Consider the following 19,308-nt stretch of genomic DNA (forward strand, 5'->3'; position numbering starts at 1 on the left):
GTATGAGTAATTTATGTTCCTTCCTCCATCCACTCGTACTTATCTCTGCCCACTGCCACTTCCAGTGCCTCCGTCTCCACTTTGACCCCATTCTCCTCCAACGTACTGTTTCGCATACTTACTAATCGCCTGTATATCGGCGAACTCTCAGCGACCAACTTCCTTCTTCTGTTTATTACCTCTGTCTGACTCTTCCCCTTTATCTTCAACATCTGCGCAAGCTCTTTGTCCTCTTTACCCTCTACATACAAACGCAGAATCGCTTCGTCATCTTCCGGAGTGAAATCATAAAGCTTTTTGCGCCGCTGTAGATCGATGACATCCTGCGGTACTCTTTTCATAACCTTGAGGGCTTGCCATCTAGATTGGATCGCTTCAATCGGGACGTTGATTTCGCGAGAGATAGCCTTGGGCTTCTGCAGGCGGCGGTGTCCGTCGATCACAGCGGCATCGAGTTCGGGAGTCCAGTTTATGGTGGCGCTCACGTCTCTTTGTCGGATCATGGCGTAACGATGCTGAGTAGCATGTGTGGTACGATTGAGAACCTGCGCTGCTTGTTCATAAGTCATTGTCTCTATCTCAATGAGACGGATGAGTTGGCTTTCCTCATCGTAGTTCCATCGACGCTTCTCGGCCGGGGCTTTCCGGGGACAGGATTCGCTGGGGTATAGGGCGTCCATATTGAAACAAAGTTGAAGGTCGTCCTTTGAGTGTTAACAAGTTGAGTAAGCCGGTTTTGTGAGTGTTAGTAACATTATGTGGGCATAGTAGCCGAGTATATATCTAGATAGGAGAGTGGCGGGAAGCGTCAGCTGTGACATGTGTTAGGCACCAGAGGGTGATCACAGCTTGAATATGAATTCACTTTTGATCGAATACGATCCCGTGCCTTTGTAAGAGTACAGTGGCAAGTATCGTATAGCTCAGAGAGATAGTCCCAGTCTAGCGTAAACCCCTGCTAGGTAGCGATCAAAGTCATGACACCGAGTGAATGCGAATACTCCCGATACGAAATAGCTCATTCTAGTAGTGCGATTGGCTTTTTCACAATAAACGCAAAGCAAAAAGGTCCTAATGAGTTCGGAAATAGATGAGTTGAATTGGGCTTATCGCACTGTTGACCATGGGATCTAAGAAGACCCAGGAAGAATGGTGCGCCCACCCGCCAGAAGTACTGGATGCTCATATGACCTGTGAAAAGTCCAATGCCAATATCACTGGCTCCGTATCCTCCAAAATTCATTCACATCTCCCTATACAATCCAAAGATCTTGGTTGTAGCCACCCTGCTCATGTACTGCCCATGCTCGCTAATCAAACACCATAAACTCCTCCATGAACTTGTCTGCCTCCTCGTCATTTGGATTCGTTCTCTCCTTCTCGTCAAGATAGACCGAGTAGACTGCCTGCTTGAACCACCGACCAAGGTTATACCTCACTTCCTCTTCATGACATTGACTGAGCCACCCAGGCGTGTGGTACAGGGCTGTTGCCGTCTTTCGGCAGCTATTTTGCACAGCCCACAGGACTTGACCGTGAACCTTCCACCTTCTGTCGTCACCGCAGACAGCGATCCCATATTCTCCAATATGCTCCTTCGTAAGCGATGCCCACTCGGCCGCGAGGTAAGGTCCAACAACGGTGCGGAGAACGAAGCCGCTTTGTTCCATAAATACGCCGGAGGAAGGATGTGGTAGTTCGAGACAGATGTAATAGTAGTCGCCGTACTCGTACACAATGCCGATTCTGTTCAAGTCTACGGTGTTGGGGTTGAAGGTAAAGAAGCTGTCTCGGAAGTAGAAAGAAGGACCATAGGTGGGAGCGGGCTGGTCATTGCCGGACGCCGGTAGAGTGACGGTAGAATCGCTGACCTTTTTCGCAATCTGGCGCGCTTCAGTGCCGGTCACCAGGCTGTCTGATCGTGCTTTGAGTTTGGAAGTGTCTGGAAGAGATTTGACCGCGTCAGATGCGTTGTGACGAGGACGCCGTCTGATGATACTGTATGGATATGCGTCGACGTTGATCTTGAGTACCGAGATAATGTTAGATGCTTCCGTTACTGTAGTTAGCGAAGCGCCGTATTCGCGTTCCGCCATTTTGTGAGTAATATGCTGTCCGTTAGAAGTGGGAGAAGGTAAAAGAACTTGGAACGGAAGGCAGAATCGCAAAGGTTGAAGTCGCGTTTGTGACGACAATAGATCCTTGCAGGAGGGAGCGAACAACGTTAGGTGACGTAGAGTTCGCAGAGCGTCTCGCAACTTCAATTTGGCTTTTCAACGTCTTTTCGTTTTTTCTTCGCTTTACAGTAATCGTTCCAGGCTCGTCGGAAATATTTTAGCGCTGTTCCATGAGAAGTAGATGCCCACCCAAGTATGGCTCCACGCACTACCAGCCCGGCAACAGAAGCATAGTATCGGAGGTCAACCGCAAAGTGAAAACTATACCAACGTAAGCACAAGTGAGGGTAAGCGAGTAAATGTATTGCGGACATAGCGTACGTGACCTCCGAGATTTCGTGACCTTCGCTGAACATCAACCTCACTGTCAGGCCCGATACCCACAGTATCCACCCCCATTCTTTCAACCTCAACTACAATGTCCAACCCAAATTCTCCGCCAGACATCGAGGCGATTCACAGAAGCGTCGGACTGATCACGCCCTCCTCCGCCCCGCTGCCCATACCTACTGCGATTATCGCTGATCAAGGCGCCTACTGTAATGTAATCTGCACCAAATACATGTGAGGCACAGACTGACGTCACCCCCAACATCTAGACATGATCTGCTTCAAGCCTGACAACGCCGGTATCGTCACGACCCCGCCGCTCTCTGCAAGGAAAGACTTCGTCGCCGCCAACTATCCAGACCTCGTCCAAGCTTGGGACAGGAAGAGAAAAGATGACTGGGAAGAAGCGCTACACACGAAGCAGAGGATTACCGACTACGCGGTCTTTTTCCGGGGTAGGCAGCGCGCTGGCGTATTGGCAAGACGCGATGCGGGAGTAGCATGCGATCAAAAGTTGCTCCCGGGGATGAAGCGTCATTTCGGTGAGTTGCGACCCTGTGCAACACACGCTCGCGAGCGGGGTGCCTTCCTGGTCTGCAACGGCTGTCGTGTCGCGCATCATGCGCAGGTAGAGCGAGACTTCGAGCGAAATCGCCTGATGACGGAAGGAGCGCGCGTGCCAGTGTGCGGGTTCTGCGCGAGGAGGTCGGTCCTGGATCTGGGAGAGGGACACCGAGGTTGTGCATGCGATCAAGACTGGCAGTGTTTTCGGTGTCGAGAAGATTTTCTCAGAAAACTCGCAAAAGCAAGGCAGCGGTCGCAAATGGAGGGGAAGTGTGGGAAATGCGATAGTGTGGATGATGTCGTGGAGCATGTGAAAGTATGCCTCCTCTGTCAGGGAGTGAACGTGTATAGCAAGCATGTGTGAAGGACGTTGAGATAAGACAAAAGCGGACATTTCGGACTCGTGTTTTGGAGCTTCATGGAGAAAATACATAGCCGTTGCATTAAGAAAGCCTACTTTACCTGGAACAACGAAAAGGCAATAGCAGCATTGACGAAGTTGAACCAAATGCACCTCGCTCTTTTTTCGCGCAACCTCAGTACCGTGGCGTAAGTTTGACATCTAGCTTCCCCACTATGATGGTAAAGCAGTCTCGGGTCTTGTTCTCGATTGTACTGCCATCCTCACCCTCAGCAAAAGAGATCTCGAATGATCTAACAAGATTGGCAGTGACACTGCGCAGCTCCATCATGGCTAGCTTCTGTCCGATACAGTTGTACGGTCCAATGGAGAAAGGCAGATAGGCACGTTTGTCGATGATAGCACCAGGTCGTTCGCCGGTCCATCGCTCTGGCATGAAAGACAGCGGCTCTTCAAAGTATCGTGGGTCGCGTTGCAGGCTGTAGAACGGCATCCATACATTAATTCTTCCGGGTATATATGTGCCGTTGGGTAGAGTTATTCCTTCAGGTGGTGTCTCGCGCTGCGCTCCGGAGGGTGTCTGAATGTGTTAATGATGTCAATGATGGCCTCCTTGGGCGAATACTTACAGCAGGATGAAGGCGCAAAGCCTCGTTGATTACCCCGTCCAGATAAACACACTCGGTGACGTCTTCAACATTAAGATGCGCTTTCTGCGTTTCGATTTCATCAATAGCGGTGCGCAGCTTGGCTTGGATCTCCAGATTCTTGCACAGTTCGCACAAAAGAAATGATAACGTTGCAGCCACGGTGTCGCTGATGATCATGTCAGTATTCGGGACTTTAGCTGGAGGTTGCAACAGGATCAAGTGCAATGCCGTATCTAGGCAAAGTCTCGTAACGCCTGGCACCAGGTACTTCATGGGGTTGCTTACCTCCCAGCTATGATCAGAAGCCGCGAATCAGAATTCATCTCGGGCGTTATCCGGTCGTCATTTGGGTCCAGGAGAGAAGAGAAAACGTCCTTCTCTTTGGGTGTATCCTGGCATTCGTGAGAAAGCCTCGTTGAGATGGAGGTTATCGCCATGGCATGCGTACCTTTTTTCGCTCTTCGAGAACCTTTGCACTCCAGGCTATATGCTCAAAGAGGGGTCCAGAACCGACAGGTGTACGTGCGATAAGCCGCATCGCCCAAGAGATGTGCGCAAAAACACTTATGGGTGCGTGGCTCTCATGCAATAGCTTGATGAAAGGATCTTCTTTACCCTTCTCCATCATGTCAAAGCTGCGGTTGAAGCCGACATCTCCCATAACATCAAAGCTGTAGAAGTTGACCCAGTCTGTAATTCGAACTGAAGATCGTGTAGCTTGCTCTTTGAGCTTAGACATGAGAGTAAGAGCATGGCGGTTCAAGCGAGGCTCATATTCGCGGAGAGCATTTGCGTTGAATGCACGATCCCACATCTTGCGCCTTTGTCGATGTTCATCTTTGTTAGTTGTGAAATGAAGAGAACGCCCTGCCACTTCGGAAATACTGTCGTATATAGTGTTCTTCTTGCACTTCGAAGTCGCTCCATGGATCAGAGGAACGGCGTCAGCGCAGTAGACCGTGACTTCTACATTTGGACAGGCAAAGTCAGTACCTGTGTCACACACACCTTCATTGTCTTGGGCTTACCTCTAGGACCAGTACGAATGACGTCTTCTCCGTACTGCTGGGGTAAAGAGTCGAGCCATGAGAAATACTGGAAGTTGGTCGAAAGTACCCCGACCGAGATGCCGTATGACTTTGAGAATCGGGCGAGGAAGGGGCCAGGGAACTTTGCAATGTCAGCAAATCCTACTTGTTCAACGTCAACGAGGTGCTTGCCTTCCGCAAGCGATGGAAGAATCCCCTATGCAGTAATATGCTGGCAACTAAGATGGCGAAATAGAATGTTGCCGTCCTTGCCGCAAGCTGGAATGCGGCACCAAGAGATTTAGTCGACGTATCAGCAACATATTCGAGAGTCGCAATGCCTCCAAAGGCGACAGTCCAGGCCCCAATGACTGTGTGGAAGGTGTTATCCCAGTCGCTTCGGTGAAGAGCATAGTGAGTTGCCAATGCTAGTGACGCAATTAATGTTTTGCTGTGCACAAGCTCCATGATTCCGTACGACATGATAGCTGATGGAGAAGGAGATGAAGAATCTCGAGAGATGTTGGAATGATGAAGGGGTTGCTGAGAACATGAGGAGCTGAATGGAAGGTTGGACCCTGAAAAGCTGAACATTTGGACGGACCGTACGAGTGAAACGCACGATCTTGGAAATTCGTGTTAGCACGCGCGGCTGAGAGGTACAGGTAAGTTTTGACCGGAGCTGAGGGAGCACAAGATTTTAACAATCGCCATTGTGCTGCGGCGTAGTTGACCTCGGGATGCAGCAAACATTGCCTCTGTCATGCTGTGCCTCCTATGCCCAGGTCTGAGGTGGATATTTTGGAATGCGCCTGCGGACCGTTAGCTTGCAGGGATTACGTGCTACCAAGCGGGGCACTAACCTGATTGAGGCTGCTTGGCAAGAGCTCCTTGCTTGACAATCGCGTCGCTGCACGATCTTTCTTTTCAGAACTCTACCAATCTCCAATTACATGCCGAGGTCTCAGCCCCGAGGTACATCGAACGGTGTCACGACGCGCTTATAAAGCCACCACAACGTGAAACTATTCTCCTAACAGAACCTTGCTGATAAGCCCTAGGCTAAAGACATCCCGAAGCCTTGAATGTCTCTCGGACCTGTCGTTGCCAAGCGGTCGTTAAGTCTTCCTCGCTCGATCGAACCCTGTCATCTCCTGACTCGCAATTGCTGTTGAACATCTTTTTTCTGGAGAATGCACGGCTGATGGATATGCCATTCTGCACGGCGACTCGGTAATGCACCTGGAAGTCAAGCCTGGAATCGATGCATGAGCCTGATCCATCCGCTAGCTTGCTTCGTGGTTGTGCAAGCATGTGGCACCGCATGTGAGATATTGTATCTGCCACTCTTCGCAGCCGCGGACGATCAAACTTCCACTGTACGTTGAGGTGTTCGAGCGTTTCGACTTTCAACAACGGTTCGATCCAGGAAGCGACCCATGGTCTTGGCCCAACGGTCATCTGTGCTTCCCACAACAAACACTCTTCCGCTGAAGAAGGCGCAGTGTCATAGCGCTGATGGGAACTGCTGATCATTAGATGAAGCCTCCGTAACCCCATGCGCGTGGTGGACAAGAGAGTACAGAGGTCCGTGAAGTGGTTATAAGCGAATTGCAGCACAAGCGAGTCTGTTGACCTGCGGAGAACGGGATAATGAGCTCCAACGGTGCCTCTCATATTGCTCGCTTCCACTAACGCAAGCTCCATGGAGGAAATAAGCTTGAGGGATTCGGCAGGCCTGTCGCACAAGAACGCGAAAGCGGTCGGTATACTGAGGCTTTCCGTAAAGCTGAACATATTCTGTCCATAAAAGACCTTTCTAGCTTCATGATAGATCTGCCGGCATGTTTGCAACAACCGAATTTCGATGTGGTTGGACGACGTGTCCGATGGAATTGCAAGTTGATATGTCATTCGGATGTTCGTAGGCCCATCCCTTGAGTCGTACTCCGCGGAGGTCAGACCAATGTCGAAGCGAGGTGTCAGCCAGATCCGTCGGTGGGCGCGTAGACGTCTCAACGGGTAAGCTCTCTCGAGACCACGGGTACTGCGGCAAGCCGGGGCTTCCAATAGGACGGCTGCGCTTTGAACAGGAATCACATCGCATACGAGGACGTATCCATAAATAAGATCTCGAAGCTCCCGCGGAAGTTTAAGAAGTCGCGAAGACATGGTGGCACAGATCAGGGGTTCACTGCGCAGCCGTTGAGGATGAAGGCGTGTCAAGTCGATTAGGGGAGATGTGATGACGCCGTTCGTTCCGAGAAAGGCTAGATCAATTGACCGAGCACCTGGACAGGGGCCGAGGTCGGACTATCCCCCGCCCCTCTCCTCACGCGCCATACGACCACCTTACACAAGAAAGAAACTACACAGGTGCACTGGCGTCTACAGTAAAGTAATAGCTGGAGGAAACAAGACCTGAAGGCAGTGTACCTAGGTACACTTCAAAGAGATGCGTGTTGAAATCTTCCTTTGCACGAAGCTCATTCTCTGTCAGCTCCAGTTCCCTTCTATTAATACCAGATGACGAGTATAGACTGGGTTCATGTTCACAGAAGGAAAAGTCAAGGAGTGAAGACACAGCTAAGGATGTGACAGTCAAATTGGCTATAAGCTGTATATACAAGAATCTTATCGATCGTCACTTCAGTTTTCCCTCCACTATGTCACCACCATTCCCAGCCTTGCGATACTCGTTTGCTTCCTGGTCTCCACCAAGTGTTAAACACTTTACAAGTTGGCAGCAATGAAGCTACGGAGAGTAGCCTGGCCAATGTTGGCGTACACACCAGGGGCGTTGGGGGCAGCGCAGCCATCACCCCAAGAAACGGCACCGAGGAGGACCTTGGTGGACTTGTTGACGATAGGACCGCCGGAGTCACCCTGGCAAGAGTCCTTTCCACCCTGGGAGAGACCGGCGCAGAACATCTGGGCGGTAACAGCCGAGGTGCCGTAAGAAGACTGGCAGGAGCTGCGGGAGACGACAGGAACATCAACCTTGAGGAGGTTGACGGGGAGCGACTGGCCGCCGGAAGAGGTAGTACCCCTAATTTGAAAGTTAGCTATGTGTTTCGGACAGATTCTGAACAGATAAGAATGACAAAACTTACCAGCCAGCAACGGTGAGGGTGGTTCCAGCAGCAGGGTCGGATCCGGACGCGGGGAGCGTAGCGTACGAGACGGTGGAGCTGGTAGGGATGGAGGTGGCCAGCTTCATGATGGCGACATCACCGTTGTAGGTGCTCGCTACGTAGCCAGGGTTGACCTTGATGGAGGAAACACGGGCAACAACACCGCCGGAGGTACGGCTCTGGATTCAACGTGTTAGCCTAAACAAATCTCATGGCCAAGGTGGAAACTTACGTTGGAACCAGCGCGAACTGTGAGGCTGGAGGCAGTCTGGCCAACAGCACAGTGAGCAGCTGTGAGGATGGTGTTGGCGTTCAGAAGGGTGCCACCGCAGAAGTGGGAGCCGGAGCGCTGGAGGGAGACGATGAAGGGGAATTCACCCGCGCTAGCGGTTGTTCCACCGACAATATCCTCCTGGCTGCCGTTGTCCCAGTCGGGGATCTCAGTGGGATCCTGAGGGATGGCTGCGGAGAGCACCACCGCTGGGATAGCGAGGACGGTGAGGAGATCTTTGATCTGCATCTTGAAGGAGGTTGGCCGGAAAGCTGGAGTGGGACTGAAGCTGGAAGCGAAAGACTGCTGGTTCTCTGATGAGGACTGGCCTGAGAATGAGAGGAAGACAGCCTCCTATTTGTACTCGACTGGTCACTCTCTAGTCTTGCGACTTCGATGTGGTGGTATACACCAACCTTGCCACATTGTTGTCGTGTGGTCCAGGTATGCCAGAGGTCCCAAGACCGCTAGAACAGGGTATATTCGATGCTCCTTCTGCATGTAGAAGGAGAAAAGCAGTGTACAGCGGTGATTGGTACTGTTGCAGTTATAAGTTCCTTCTAAAGCCTAGCATCCTTCATGCAGCCATCCGTCGAGGTGGTGCTTATCTACTGCATGACTATCGATACCCCGGAGATCCCGTGCTCGTCGCCAAACGGGAAGCTGTTTTGGCACACTATCGTACAACTGGTTCTGCATAGTAGTGTCTCCGGCCCTAGGGGATATTGTGGTGAGTTCGGCCGGTAGTGGCTGGTTTCACGTGCCAACGTCGGTGAACGCCATGTGCCATCGAGATAGAGGGAAAAGAAATCTGGGAAACATAGGCGGAAGGCCAGTCAGCTGCTGCTGTGGCAGTACAAATCTCCAGCCTCTAGGCTGAGACTACGCCGGTGCCGGTGCCGGGTGATCTTCCTTATGGCGTTACATGGATGAAGATCCTAGGTGAAGAGCTACATAGCAGCTATAATTGGCTCATTGGGTGGGAGATCAATGATTGCGATAAGATCTAGCTGATGAGCATTTGCGACTACAAATGACGAGTGGCCTGCAGCGTCCGGCAGTCTCCCCCATGGACTCGTTGCCAAGCCTTACCAAGCTTCCGTTTATATTGCAGTCGTGGGCGCGATATGCGAGATAGCAAATGGTTGGTGTGGGAGCATCGTCTCCCTGAGAGGCCTGTCTCGAAGAGGCAGTTACTGGTGAGGGTGGGGCTTGGCATGCGGGCCGGCCCCTGCACATTCCCTCCGAAACACTCCGCCCTACCTGCTGCGATCGCCACAACACCTGAATCATCTCGTATGGACGCGGACTTCGCGACCTAATCAGACTGAAGAGACCTGTTAACAGTAGGTGGCAAGAACTTTGCCCCCACTGCGTCATTTATCATGGACAGGTATGAGCGAGGTGTGTCCGCCACGGTCTGCGAGAAGTACAGGTTGGTGAAATCTGGAGCAAGCACCGCACCTCTCGCGCCCTCTTGAAACGATACCTTGCAAACTCACAAAGCCTATACTTCCTTCAATACCGTATATACGTACAGTGATGTCTGCCTAGGTGATAAACGGATGATGTTCTGCGTGCTGCAAGGTACCTAGGTAGTGCTTCGCCGCGCGATAGGTGGAACTGCCACGAATTAATTCAGGCACATGCATAGCACAGCTGTAGGATCTCTCAAGACCTCCTGGCTTCGCATTGAATCCATACGCTAATTGCATGTCCGACTAATGTACACATCAAACCGTTCTTTGTTTACCACAACTCATCCCAGCCACTCATTGCTGTCTTCTAACCTTTAACCCGTGCATCGATAAGACCTACTGTTTCAGAGAGCCCTTCTTAGTCTTCATCCTTACTTCGGCATCTTCCAGCAGCCCGCGATAGTCCTCCGGGCCATAGCTACTCACGCACTCCCTCACACCTCCACCCTTCCTCCGCTCCTGCATACCCAGATCTCTGAGCAGCGTGTCAAGGTAAGGCATCGTATCAAAGACAAGATCGGGTAGTGTATGCCCATAACTCATTGCGCCGCGGAGAACACAGTACTGCGTGTTCCGATATGTTTCCTCAAGTGCCTTGGTTGATGAAGAGGGCGGAGATAGGGTACCGTCGAAATAGGCAGTGATCCAGAGACTTTGTATGTATGCGCACGGGAAGGTAAAAAGACAATGGGCTGCACCAGCGAAGGCGATGTTGCGCTCTTCCATGGCTTTTGGCGGGACCATGAAGCGGTATAAGCGGTACGGTTCGGCGTTTGAAGAAGGCTGTTCAGCGTAACGAAGGGAGGGATCGGGATGATGTATACGGCTCGTATCCCTCTCTTTCAGGTAAGGGTACTCGGTGTACAGAGTTTCCTCTGACTTTCGTATAAGCTCTGTCTCTTCCGGCGTGAGTGCAAGTGTACTAGGTAAGCCCAATTCCTTCTCCAGCTCTTGAGGTTCGAAGCGGAAGGTGTATCCCTTTTGCCAGCCTGTTGCACAAACGACTGCATCAGCCTCTAACACCTTCCCTGACTTGAGTACAACCTGTCGCTCTCCGTACAGGCTTTCAATGTCGTCAACGATCACTTTGACTTTTCCGTCTTTGACCAACTCGAAAAAGCTATCCGGATAATTGTGAATCGATAACGCATTGCCGACTTCGAAAGCACCTCTCCAAGGCCGCAACTTCTTCGTCTCAGGGTGTTTGTCCAACCCATTTAGCGCGATCGCATCTTCTCCAAGTGTGTTCCAGAAAGCACCCACTATTTTCCTGCCGAGCCACGTGCGATGGAAAAAGGAGCGCAGCCAGCCTTCAATGCCTGTCGTGGGTGCCCAAGGACAAGGAGACATGAAGCCAAAGAAACGTGTATGTACCAGTTTCTCCAGCCACAATCCCAATGGTGTGACGTGACTAGGCGCCATCCACACAGGTCCGTTGCCGTCAGGACGAATGAGTAAAGTCGCTGTAGTAGACGGCTGACTAGCACATGCGTACGCTACATCCCACGCCGACTTTCCAGATCCCACAACGACGGTATGCTTGCTTGGTTTCGCAATGACTTCGTGAAATTCCGGGAAGTCTGCAGCATGGATGACCAATGATCTGAAGTTTGTCGACGTTTGATAATCCGGTAATAGTGGCTTGTTCGTGGTACCGACTGCAATGACCAGTTTCTTCGCTTTGATCTGGGTGCCCTTCCTATTCAATGGAGATGCCGCGCAATGCAAAACCCATCCATCCGCATCTTCATCCCTCTCGATGATCTCAACAGTTGTTCGCCCTCTAACGAATTGCTCTACATTGGCCCATTTCATGAAAGCACTAAGGTAGTCGAACATCTTCGCGGCAGGAATGTGTTCTCCCCTTTTCACCATGAACTTTTCTTCATCCATGGGGAAGTCAGGGTGTTCGTACATGCCCCACAGATTGTTGGTCCGGAGACCGGGAAACACACGATTCGGTGCCCATGGTCCGCCAATGGATGGCGCAGAGTCGAGAATGAGTATTTTGGCTGAAGGATGTAGGCGGTGGTATGTGTGAGCAGTTGTGAGGCCGTAGATGCCTGCACCTATGATCACGAGATCCGCTTCTTCCATTGTACGGACGGATGTGAGAAACCACTCGAGGGTTGGAGGAACTTGCGCAGAGTTATGTGCAGCTGTATGGACGGGGCTATACGTGTCGAGAGTAGAAGAACTGCGGCAGGTACAGTGGACACCATCCGTTCTATTGGTTCCGACAGCGTGAGATGGAGCAACGGGAGGCCCTATGATTTCGATGCGGTAAAACAAGCGAGATCTGTATCATCCATGTCATCCCTGCAGTAGCAGCTATCAACAGTACGATCGCGATAACTCGAAAGCTTGTCGGAGTTAAGAATTTGTTGTAAACCCTAAGCTTGGTCATTCATGTGTTAGAGACGTGTTCATGCTACAGTCTTGGTCTTCTCTGAAACCTCTGCATTCTCATCAACGCTTGCATTATAACATAGTATCGGGTCGAAATCAGAGCAGGTACGCCCATCAGGAGGGAGGAAATTCGGCAGGAGCATCATAGTTTAGCCTTTACAGAGCCAACCCCAGCCTTGACTTGCACAGCTCCAGTCGAATCGGTATCCACCATTACCACAACCCCTTCGGAAGCGGTTTGGTCTGGCTTCAGCACGATTTCCTGACAGTCTTCGTTGCCTACTTCATTCGCAAATTGTACGACTACAAAGTCGATCGGTCGGTCCCCAATCACGATCATCGGCGCATGCCATGTCCCAGCCCCATATGTCACTGCTTGACTGCCGTTTGCAACGAAGGCGCGGAGATTCTTGAGGTCTGGCAGGCCAGGTCCCTTGGGTCGCGCTGAGGGGTGCAGCCGTGAGAACTGGCTCTGGGTAGGCACAGTCTCGTTCGAGTACGGGCTCGGCCTCGCGCGCGCGAAGATGTCCATGACACTCCTTTTCCGTTCGATGTGGGGTGTAGGATATGGCGGCGCTCTGCCTGTGTGCCTTCTCGACGCGCTTGCCGGCAGTGTTGGAGCCACTATGACAAGATACTGTGTGTGCCTTTCCTGCTGCGACAGCCCCATGGGTATGAATGTCTGCGTGGTGAACGGATGTCTTTCGAGAATGCCAACGTCCAATAGCTGCCTCTGGAAGTCCCCGCATCCTTCCTCGTCCTCATCTAGGTCCAGGTCTCCCCACGAGCTGGGCATGCTCATGCTCGGCTCGTGCGGCCGGAGGTTGCGCGGCGAGCAAACAAACATGTTCATTACTGCCTTGGCAGGTTTCTTGCTCGGCGCAAGGCTGTACAGGTTCGACATGTGTGTGACATCGAGGTACTTGGTTGCTGAGCCCTGATTGGCGGCGACGGCGTCCGGCGGTGGTACGCGTTGCGGGATGGGCAGCTTCGCGGACGGTGATGTGGTCGGGTTCTCGATGACAGCACCGAACTGCGCGAAAGCAGTCGGAGTCAGAAGCTCCATCGGGATGCGTATCGAAGGGGCGGGCATCGAGGTCGGCATCTTCGCGGCACGGCGTCCAAAGGGACGTGGACGGAAGCTACGATGGGTCTGTGGAGTTGGGGGGAGCTCGGGAGCTTATGGCGCTACCGAGGCGATAACGATAGACATGGAGTTCGCCGTTGGTATATCGCGAATGGTTAACTCTACGCAATGCTTGTATAAATTGCGCGATCTCCTACGTATCTAAGCAGATGGAGGGAGTATGAAATGGTGTATCAGTCGCTGACACTCGAGAAGAAGCCGACGAAGCATGCTCGATTCGCGGCTCTTGCTAGGGAAAGCTGGCCGCAGATCGTTGAATCTCGAATCCTTCTGTGCAGGCGGCACAAGATCGGTCTAGACTCGGTGACGTCGATGCAGTCAGAAAATGTATTCAGAAGAGGAGTTTCGAGCGCCAATACGTGCACAGTCTCTCCCATTCACTCTTCCGTCTCCAGCATGTGCTGGCGAGGCTGATGTCACAGTCCCAACGCCAGCGGCCCGCATTTTCCCCGAGCACTAGCGCGTGTGCCCACGGATTTCTTTCTCGACGGCCGCCATCGCCTTCACTACGCTGTCACACGGTCACCCTTCAATTCCCTGACGCGTGTTCCTCCTTCCCTCCACGATCCACCCGTTGCCGCTGCGTGCGCCCAAAGTCTGCCCTTGGCCTATAAAGTCCCGGAACTACGTCACACTCGAATCCATACCCACACCCCCGACGTGTTCCTGTCTTAGCCTTACTCATCGCCAACCCACAAAACCGAGCTCAGCAGTGAGCCAGACTTCGCGACCACCAGCACCTTGCCCCACGCCCACTTGTACAACTTCCTGTGACTTTTACTAGTTATCATGGCTGTTCCCACACAGTTGGCTTGTACGCACCCTCCGCACAGTCGGGCGTGAGACACGCTAACAAGACTCGCAGACCGCTCCGCCAAGGGCATCGGGATCTTCAACGCTGCTCCAGTGTATGAGGCTCTTCCAGGATTCGTACGGTAAGTGTCTAGACTACGCCACAAGTCCTCGCGCACATCCACGTGCAGTTCTGACGCTGACTCGCACAACAGACCCGAAGGCAACCTTCGCTGCTGCTGCTACTCGCCCGATAGCAAGTACTTCGCATGGGCAACACCTGAACAGGTTTCGGTGATTGACGCCTCAGTCGGCAACGTCATTACCACACTCCCCACACCGAACGTTTACGAGCTCGGCTTCTCCCCGCTCGGCACATACCTCATCACATGGCAGCGCCCATCCAAGGACGAAGACGGGAACGCGGCGAAGAACCTCCGGGTCTGGAAGACGCTCTCCGACGAAGCTGAAGATGACGGATCACGGGCAGTCATCGGCGAATACGTTCAGAAGAACCAGAGTGGCTGGAACTTGCAGTACACGTCCGACGAGAAGTACTGTGCGCGCGTTGTAACAAACGAGGTGCAGTTCTTCCAGTCGAGCGATTTGCGCAACCCTTGGAACAAGCTCCGCGTGGAGGGAGTGACCGACATGGCGCTCGCCCCAGGCAAGAACCATTCAGTTGCCGTTTTTGTTCCGGAGCGCAAGGGTATGCCCGCTGCTGTCAAGGTCTTCCAGGTCCCTCAATTCAGTCAGCCGGTATCCCAGAAGACTTTCTTCAAGGGCGACAAGGTCCAGCTGAAGTGGAACGATCTCGGTACCAGCTTGATTGTCCTGGCCCAAACCGAGGTCGACAAGACGAACAAGAGCTACTACGGCGAGACCAACATGTACATTCTCAGCGCCAACGGCACCTTCGATTCGCGCATCCAGCTAGACAAGGAGGGTCCTATTCACGACGTGTCCTGGTCGCCAAACTCGAAGGAATTCGGTGTCACCTATGGCTACATGCCCGCAAAGACTACCATCTTCAACCAGCGCGCGGTCGCACAACACAGTTTCGACCTAGGCCCACGCAACACTATCCTTTTCAGTCCCCACGGTCGCTTCGTCATCGTCGCCGGTTTTGGTAATCTAGCTGGAGATATGGACATCTACGATCTTGAGAAGAACTTCGCCAAGGTCTGCCACGTCAAGACCTCCAACTCGACCTATTGCGCGTGGAGTCCGGATGGGCAGCATATCCTTACGGCTACTACTAGCCCGCGTCTTCGTGTTGACAACGGTGTTCGCATCTACCATGTCAGCGGAGGCCTCATGTACAACGAGGACATGGCCGAACTCTACCACGTCGTTTGGCGCCCTCAGCCAACCTCGATGTACCCTCTGACCGACCCCTTGACCAACGTACCGGCACCGCATCCGTCTGCGCTCGCCTACCTCAGCACCCAGAAGACACCGTCCAAGCCTGCGGGTGCCTACCGTCCCCCCGGAGCGCGCGGAACCGCTACACCGCTACACTTTAAGCGTGAAGATGAAGGAGGCGCAGCTTATGCCAATACCGGTATCTCTTCCACGAACGTTGGCTTCGCCAATGGATTTGGCAAGCCGCGTCGCCGTGAGGTACCAGGAGCAGAAGCTGCTGAGACCCTTCCACCGGGCGCTGCTCCCGGCGGCGGTGTTAGTCTTACCGGCGCTCAAGATGGCGATGGAGAGCTCTCGAAGGCGGCTTTGAAGAACAAGAAGAAGCGAGAGGCCAAGAAGGCTCGCGAGGCCGCTGACAAGGCTGCTGGACTCGGCGCTGACGGTGCCAATGCACCCAACGGAGCTGGACGTAGCCCAGAACGTCGCCAGCGCAGTCGCAGCAAGAGTGGATATGAGCAGCAAGGACGAAGCGCCAGCCAGCACCGCAACTTTGGCAACAGCCCAAACCGTCAAGCCCGCCCGGACGGTAACCAGCGCCAGAACCCTGCGCAGCAGCGTCAGCAAGCTCCAGCTCAGGCTCAGGCCCCTCCCCCGATCCAGACCGAGAGCCAGGGTCCTCCCCCTGACCTCACCGTCACCAGCCCTGGTGACGGCGGCAACCCTCAGGACAAGAAGATCAGGGGTTTGCTGAAGAAGATGCGCGCCATCGATGAGCTGAAGATGCGTCAAGCCGGCGGAGAGAAACTAGAGGACACCCAGGTCAAGAAGATCAGCACCGAGAAGCAGATCAAGAAGGAACTAGACGCCTTGGGCTATAGCGGTTAGAAAACACTGTAGATGCATGTGAGTCCCTCGAGGCCTAAGCATCACAACATGTAGTACGTTAGGAGATGAAAAACTGAGTCATGTATTGTTCTCTGCATTCATTCATGATCTCGTGATTAGGCTATGACCCTGCATGATAGTACCCTAATGTCCAGGTATCTTCCTCCACGCTGGGCCGTCTTTCATGGACATATCATGAAGGTCGGACTGAAGGATCGGTAGGCACATCTACGTGTTGCTTCTAGTGGGAGGCATGTCCGCCCTGTGTGCCTAGCTCGGAAGCGAGTTCACTGCCTTTTTTGAAAGTGCCGTCAGGGTTGCGCTGCGTGGAATATGTTAGCTACGAACTCATCGACCGTACTTCAGGACAACTTACGCCGCTCTGGTTGCTGGAAGTCTGAGCACTAGAGTCGTTGGAAGAACCGTGGGATGCGTGGCCGCCCTCAGCACCAAGCTTGCTGGCGACCTCTGACCCCTTGGTGAAGGTGCCATCTGGGTTACGGCCTGGCTCGCTGCTGTTGGACGTGGAGTCTGTAGCACCGTGGGAAGCATGACCACCTTGAGCGCCTAGCTCCTTTGCGAGGTCTGAGCCCTTGGTAAAGGTACCGTCAGGGTTACGGTCAGCATTGCCGCTGTTGCCGGTGGATGTGGACTTCACAAAAGGTCAGTCACTGCACATTAGAGTGAGGGTATCCGGTACAACTTACTTCGCTGTTGCCAGAGCCGTGCGAGGCATGGCCACCCTTGGCGGCAATCTCACTGAGCTTGTCCTTGGGCAGGTTGGCGAAGTTGGAAGGGTTGGAAGAAGCCATCGTTGATGATTGTGTTTGATAGAGCTCTGATTGAGTGTTGTAGTTTGAGAAGATGGGTCAGATTGGTTGTAGGATGAGAAAAGAAGCAAAGACGAAGTAGGTCTGTTTATATCCCCCCACCTGTACGCGCTCCTGTTTGCTTCCCCTAGGCAACACGTCACAAATGCGGGCAGCACGCCTGCAGGTGAGCCTGCATCAGGCTTCAGTCTCCACCTCGAGGCATGTTAGTGTCGATCAAACGTCCGCTCATGTCTGATTTGCCGGAAAAAACGGTCATCTTGAGGGGGAAGCCACTGCAGCCTGCTTGCATCCTTGTGCCATGTTGCGGACTGTGTCAGGGCAGCGGGTGATGTCATGTCACGTGATTTGGACGCGTCGCGCGTACTCACGTGTTGCTGTGCCGCGTGGCGGCCAATCAACGTGCTCGGGGGGAAATGACAGGCCGTGTCCGACGTCACGTCCCCGACGCGAATCTCTGGGGCTGGGAGATGCTTGCAATCGTCACGATACTCTTACGACTCGTCATAGTCTCCATAGTATTATCTTCGTTACTCCACGCTTCCCCTCTCACCCCATATTCTACATCAGTTGACAGTGCCACCATGAGCCTGAAGCGTAAAGCAGCGGCAGCGGCCACGGACGCGTCAAAGAAGCCCAAGCAGAACGGTAGCATTACCGCCTTCTTTGGCGCCCCGAAACCCAACCCCAATGCGCCGCCCAAACAATCTGCTGCAGCCGCAAAGTTCGATAGAGATGCATGGGTTGCCAAACTCACAGACGAGCAGAAAGAGCTGCTACAACTTGAGCTCGACACGCTACACGAGAGCTGGCTGCCGCATGTCAAGGATGTGCTGCTGACACCCCAATTCCTCGAATTGAAGAGGTTCCTGAAGAAGGAGCTGGACAGTGGGAAGACTGTATACCCGCCGATGAAGGACGTGTACTCCTGGTACGATCTCCCACATCTTCCGGGTGCATGCTTGAGTAACGAAGACTAATACTGGTTAGGTCGCGACACACACCCCTCAACACCGTCAAGGTCGTCATCACAGGCCAAGATCCATACCACGGCCCCAACCAAGCCCACGGTCTCTGCTTCTCCATCCGTCCACCGAACCCTGCGCCTCCTTCGCTCATGAACATCTACAAGGCCCTCGAGAAGGAGTACCCAGACTACAAGCGACCTCCGAACAAGGGTGGTCTTCTGACGCCATGGGCTGATCGTGGTGTTTTGCTCATCAACACCTGCTTGACCGTCCGTCGCGGTGAAGCAAACTCACATTCGGGCAAGGGCTGGGAGCTGCTCATGCAGAAGGTTATTGATACCGTGGCCAAGGTGCGGACGAATGGTGTTGTCTTCCTGGCCTGGGGCAGTCCGGCGCAGCAGAGGACCAAGGGCATTCCAGTTGACAAGCATCTTGTGCTGAAGAGCGTACATCCTAGCCCGCTGAGTGCAGCGAGAGGCTTCGTAAGTACCGCCTCCCGATATATCATGATTCAAGTGCTAACGATGTGTAGTTTGACAACGGTCACTTTAGGAAGTGCAACGAATGGCTGGAGCAGCGTTATGGCAAAGATGGTGGCATCAATTGGGACTTGAATGTTAATGCTGAGAAGACTGAGTTGTAGTCGTATACTGTTCTAGTCCAACCTTTCGGAGTTTTGAAGGCTACAATGAGAAGCTGAAGTTAATAAGTGCTGACCATGGGTGACTTCGAGGCATACATGAGACTAGATGTGGTACATTAGTGACAAGTGGAGGTGCGTTGTATGTATACATTATTGTAGTGGTTGAACGTTATAACGTCGAAAAGGAACTGACACTCTCCAGCCTACTACAGCAAACCCCGCTCCAAGAGACCAAAGTTAGGCCAGCAGTTCCTCATCACACTCTACCTAGACTCG

At 52.9% G+C, this 19,308-nt stretch overlaps 9 protein-coding genes across 9 annotated transcripts; 2 read left to right on the plus strand and 7 right to left on the minus strand.

The window, feature by feature from the left end:
• Positions 1-11: 11 nt before the first annotated feature.
• J4E86_003027 (uncharacterized protein) lies at positions 12-680 on the minus strand (the record flags this gene model as incomplete). The annotated part of the gene is made up of 1 exon (XM_051443583.1): positions 12-680. One exon carries the CDS (start codon positions 678-680, stop codon positions 12-14), a length of 669 nt encoding a protein of 222 aa, XP_051305078.1.
• Positions 681-1,310: 630 nt separating this feature from the next.
• J4E86_003028 (uncharacterized protein) lies at positions 1,311-2,096 on the minus strand (the record flags this gene model as incomplete). The annotated part of the gene is made up of 1 exon (XM_051443584.1): positions 1,311-2,096. The coding sequence occupies one exon, from the start codon at positions 2,094-2,096 to the stop codon at positions 1,311-1,313; it is 786 nt and encodes a 261-aa protein (XP_051305079.1).
• Positions 2,097-3,607: 1,511 nt separating this feature from the next.
• J4E86_003029 (uncharacterized protein) lies at positions 3,608-4,896 on the minus strand (the record flags this gene model as incomplete). The annotated part of the gene is made up of 4 exons (XM_051443585.1): positions 3,608-4,012; positions 4,062-4,248; positions 4,368-4,474; positions 4,531-4,896. The coding sequence occupies 4 exons, from the start codon at positions 4,894-4,896 to the stop codon at positions 3,608-3,610; spliced, it is 1,065 nt and encodes a 354-aa protein (XP_051305080.1).
• Positions 4,897-7,843: 2,947 nt separating this feature from the next.
• On the minus strand, positions 7,844-8,764 carry J4E86_003030 (uncharacterized protein; the record flags this gene model as incomplete). Its single annotated transcript, XM_051443586.1, has 3 exons — positions 7,844-8,159; positions 8,224-8,423; positions 8,477-8,764. 3 exons carry the CDS (start codon positions 8,762-8,764, stop codon positions 7,844-7,846), a joined length of 804 nt encoding a protein of 267 aa, XP_051305081.1.
• Positions 8,765-10,329: 1,565 nt separating this feature from the next.
• On the minus strand, positions 10,330-12,090 carry J4E86_003031 (uncharacterized protein; the record flags this gene model as incomplete). Its single annotated transcript, XM_051443587.1, has 1 exon — positions 10,330-12,090. One exon carries the CDS (start codon positions 12,088-12,090, stop codon positions 10,330-10,332), a length of 1,761 nt encoding a protein of 586 aa, XP_051305082.1.
• Positions 12,091-12,544: 454 nt separating this feature from the next.
• J4E86_003032 (uncharacterized protein) lies at positions 12,545-13,495 on the minus strand (the record flags this gene model as incomplete). The annotated part of the gene is made up of 1 exon (XM_051443588.1): positions 12,545-13,495. The coding sequence occupies one exon, from the start codon at positions 13,493-13,495 to the stop codon at positions 12,545-12,547; it is 951 nt and encodes a 316-aa protein (XP_051305083.1).
• Positions 13,496-14,338: 843 nt separating this feature from the next.
• J4E86_003033 (uncharacterized protein) lies at positions 14,339-16,591 on the plus strand (the record flags this gene model as incomplete). Its single annotated transcript, XM_051443589.1, has 3 exons — positions 14,339-14,363; positions 14,415-14,484; positions 14,557-16,591. 3 exons carry the CDS (start codon positions 14,339-14,341, stop codon positions 16,589-16,591), a joined length of 2,130 nt encoding a protein of 709 aa, XP_051305084.1.
• Positions 16,592-16,832: 241 nt separating this feature from the next.
• J4E86_003034 (uncharacterized protein) lies at positions 16,833-17,403 on the minus strand (the record flags this gene model as incomplete). The annotated part of the gene is made up of 3 exons (XM_051443590.1): positions 16,833-16,913; positions 16,968-17,243; positions 17,299-17,403. 3 exons carry the CDS (start codon positions 17,401-17,403, stop codon positions 16,833-16,835), a joined length of 462 nt encoding a protein of 153 aa, XP_051305085.1.
• Positions 17,404-18,005: 602 nt separating this feature from the next.
• J4E86_003035 (uncharacterized protein) lies at positions 18,006-19,032 on the plus strand (the record flags this gene model as incomplete). The annotated part of the gene is made up of 3 exons (XM_051443591.1): positions 18,006-18,352; positions 18,412-18,871; positions 18,922-19,032. 3 exons carry the CDS (start codon positions 18,006-18,008, stop codon positions 19,030-19,032), a joined length of 918 nt encoding a protein of 305 aa, XP_051305086.1.
• Positions 19,033-19,308: the final 276 nt, after the last annotated feature.

Source organism: Alternaria arbusti (genome assembly GCF_024043155.1).
Source record: "Alternaria arbusti strain BMP 1465 chromosome Unknown scaffold_3, whole genome shotgun sequence".
NCBI classification, from domain to species: Eukaryota; Fungi; Ascomycota; class Dothideomycetes; order Pleosporales; family Pleosporaceae; genus Alternaria; species Alternaria arbusti.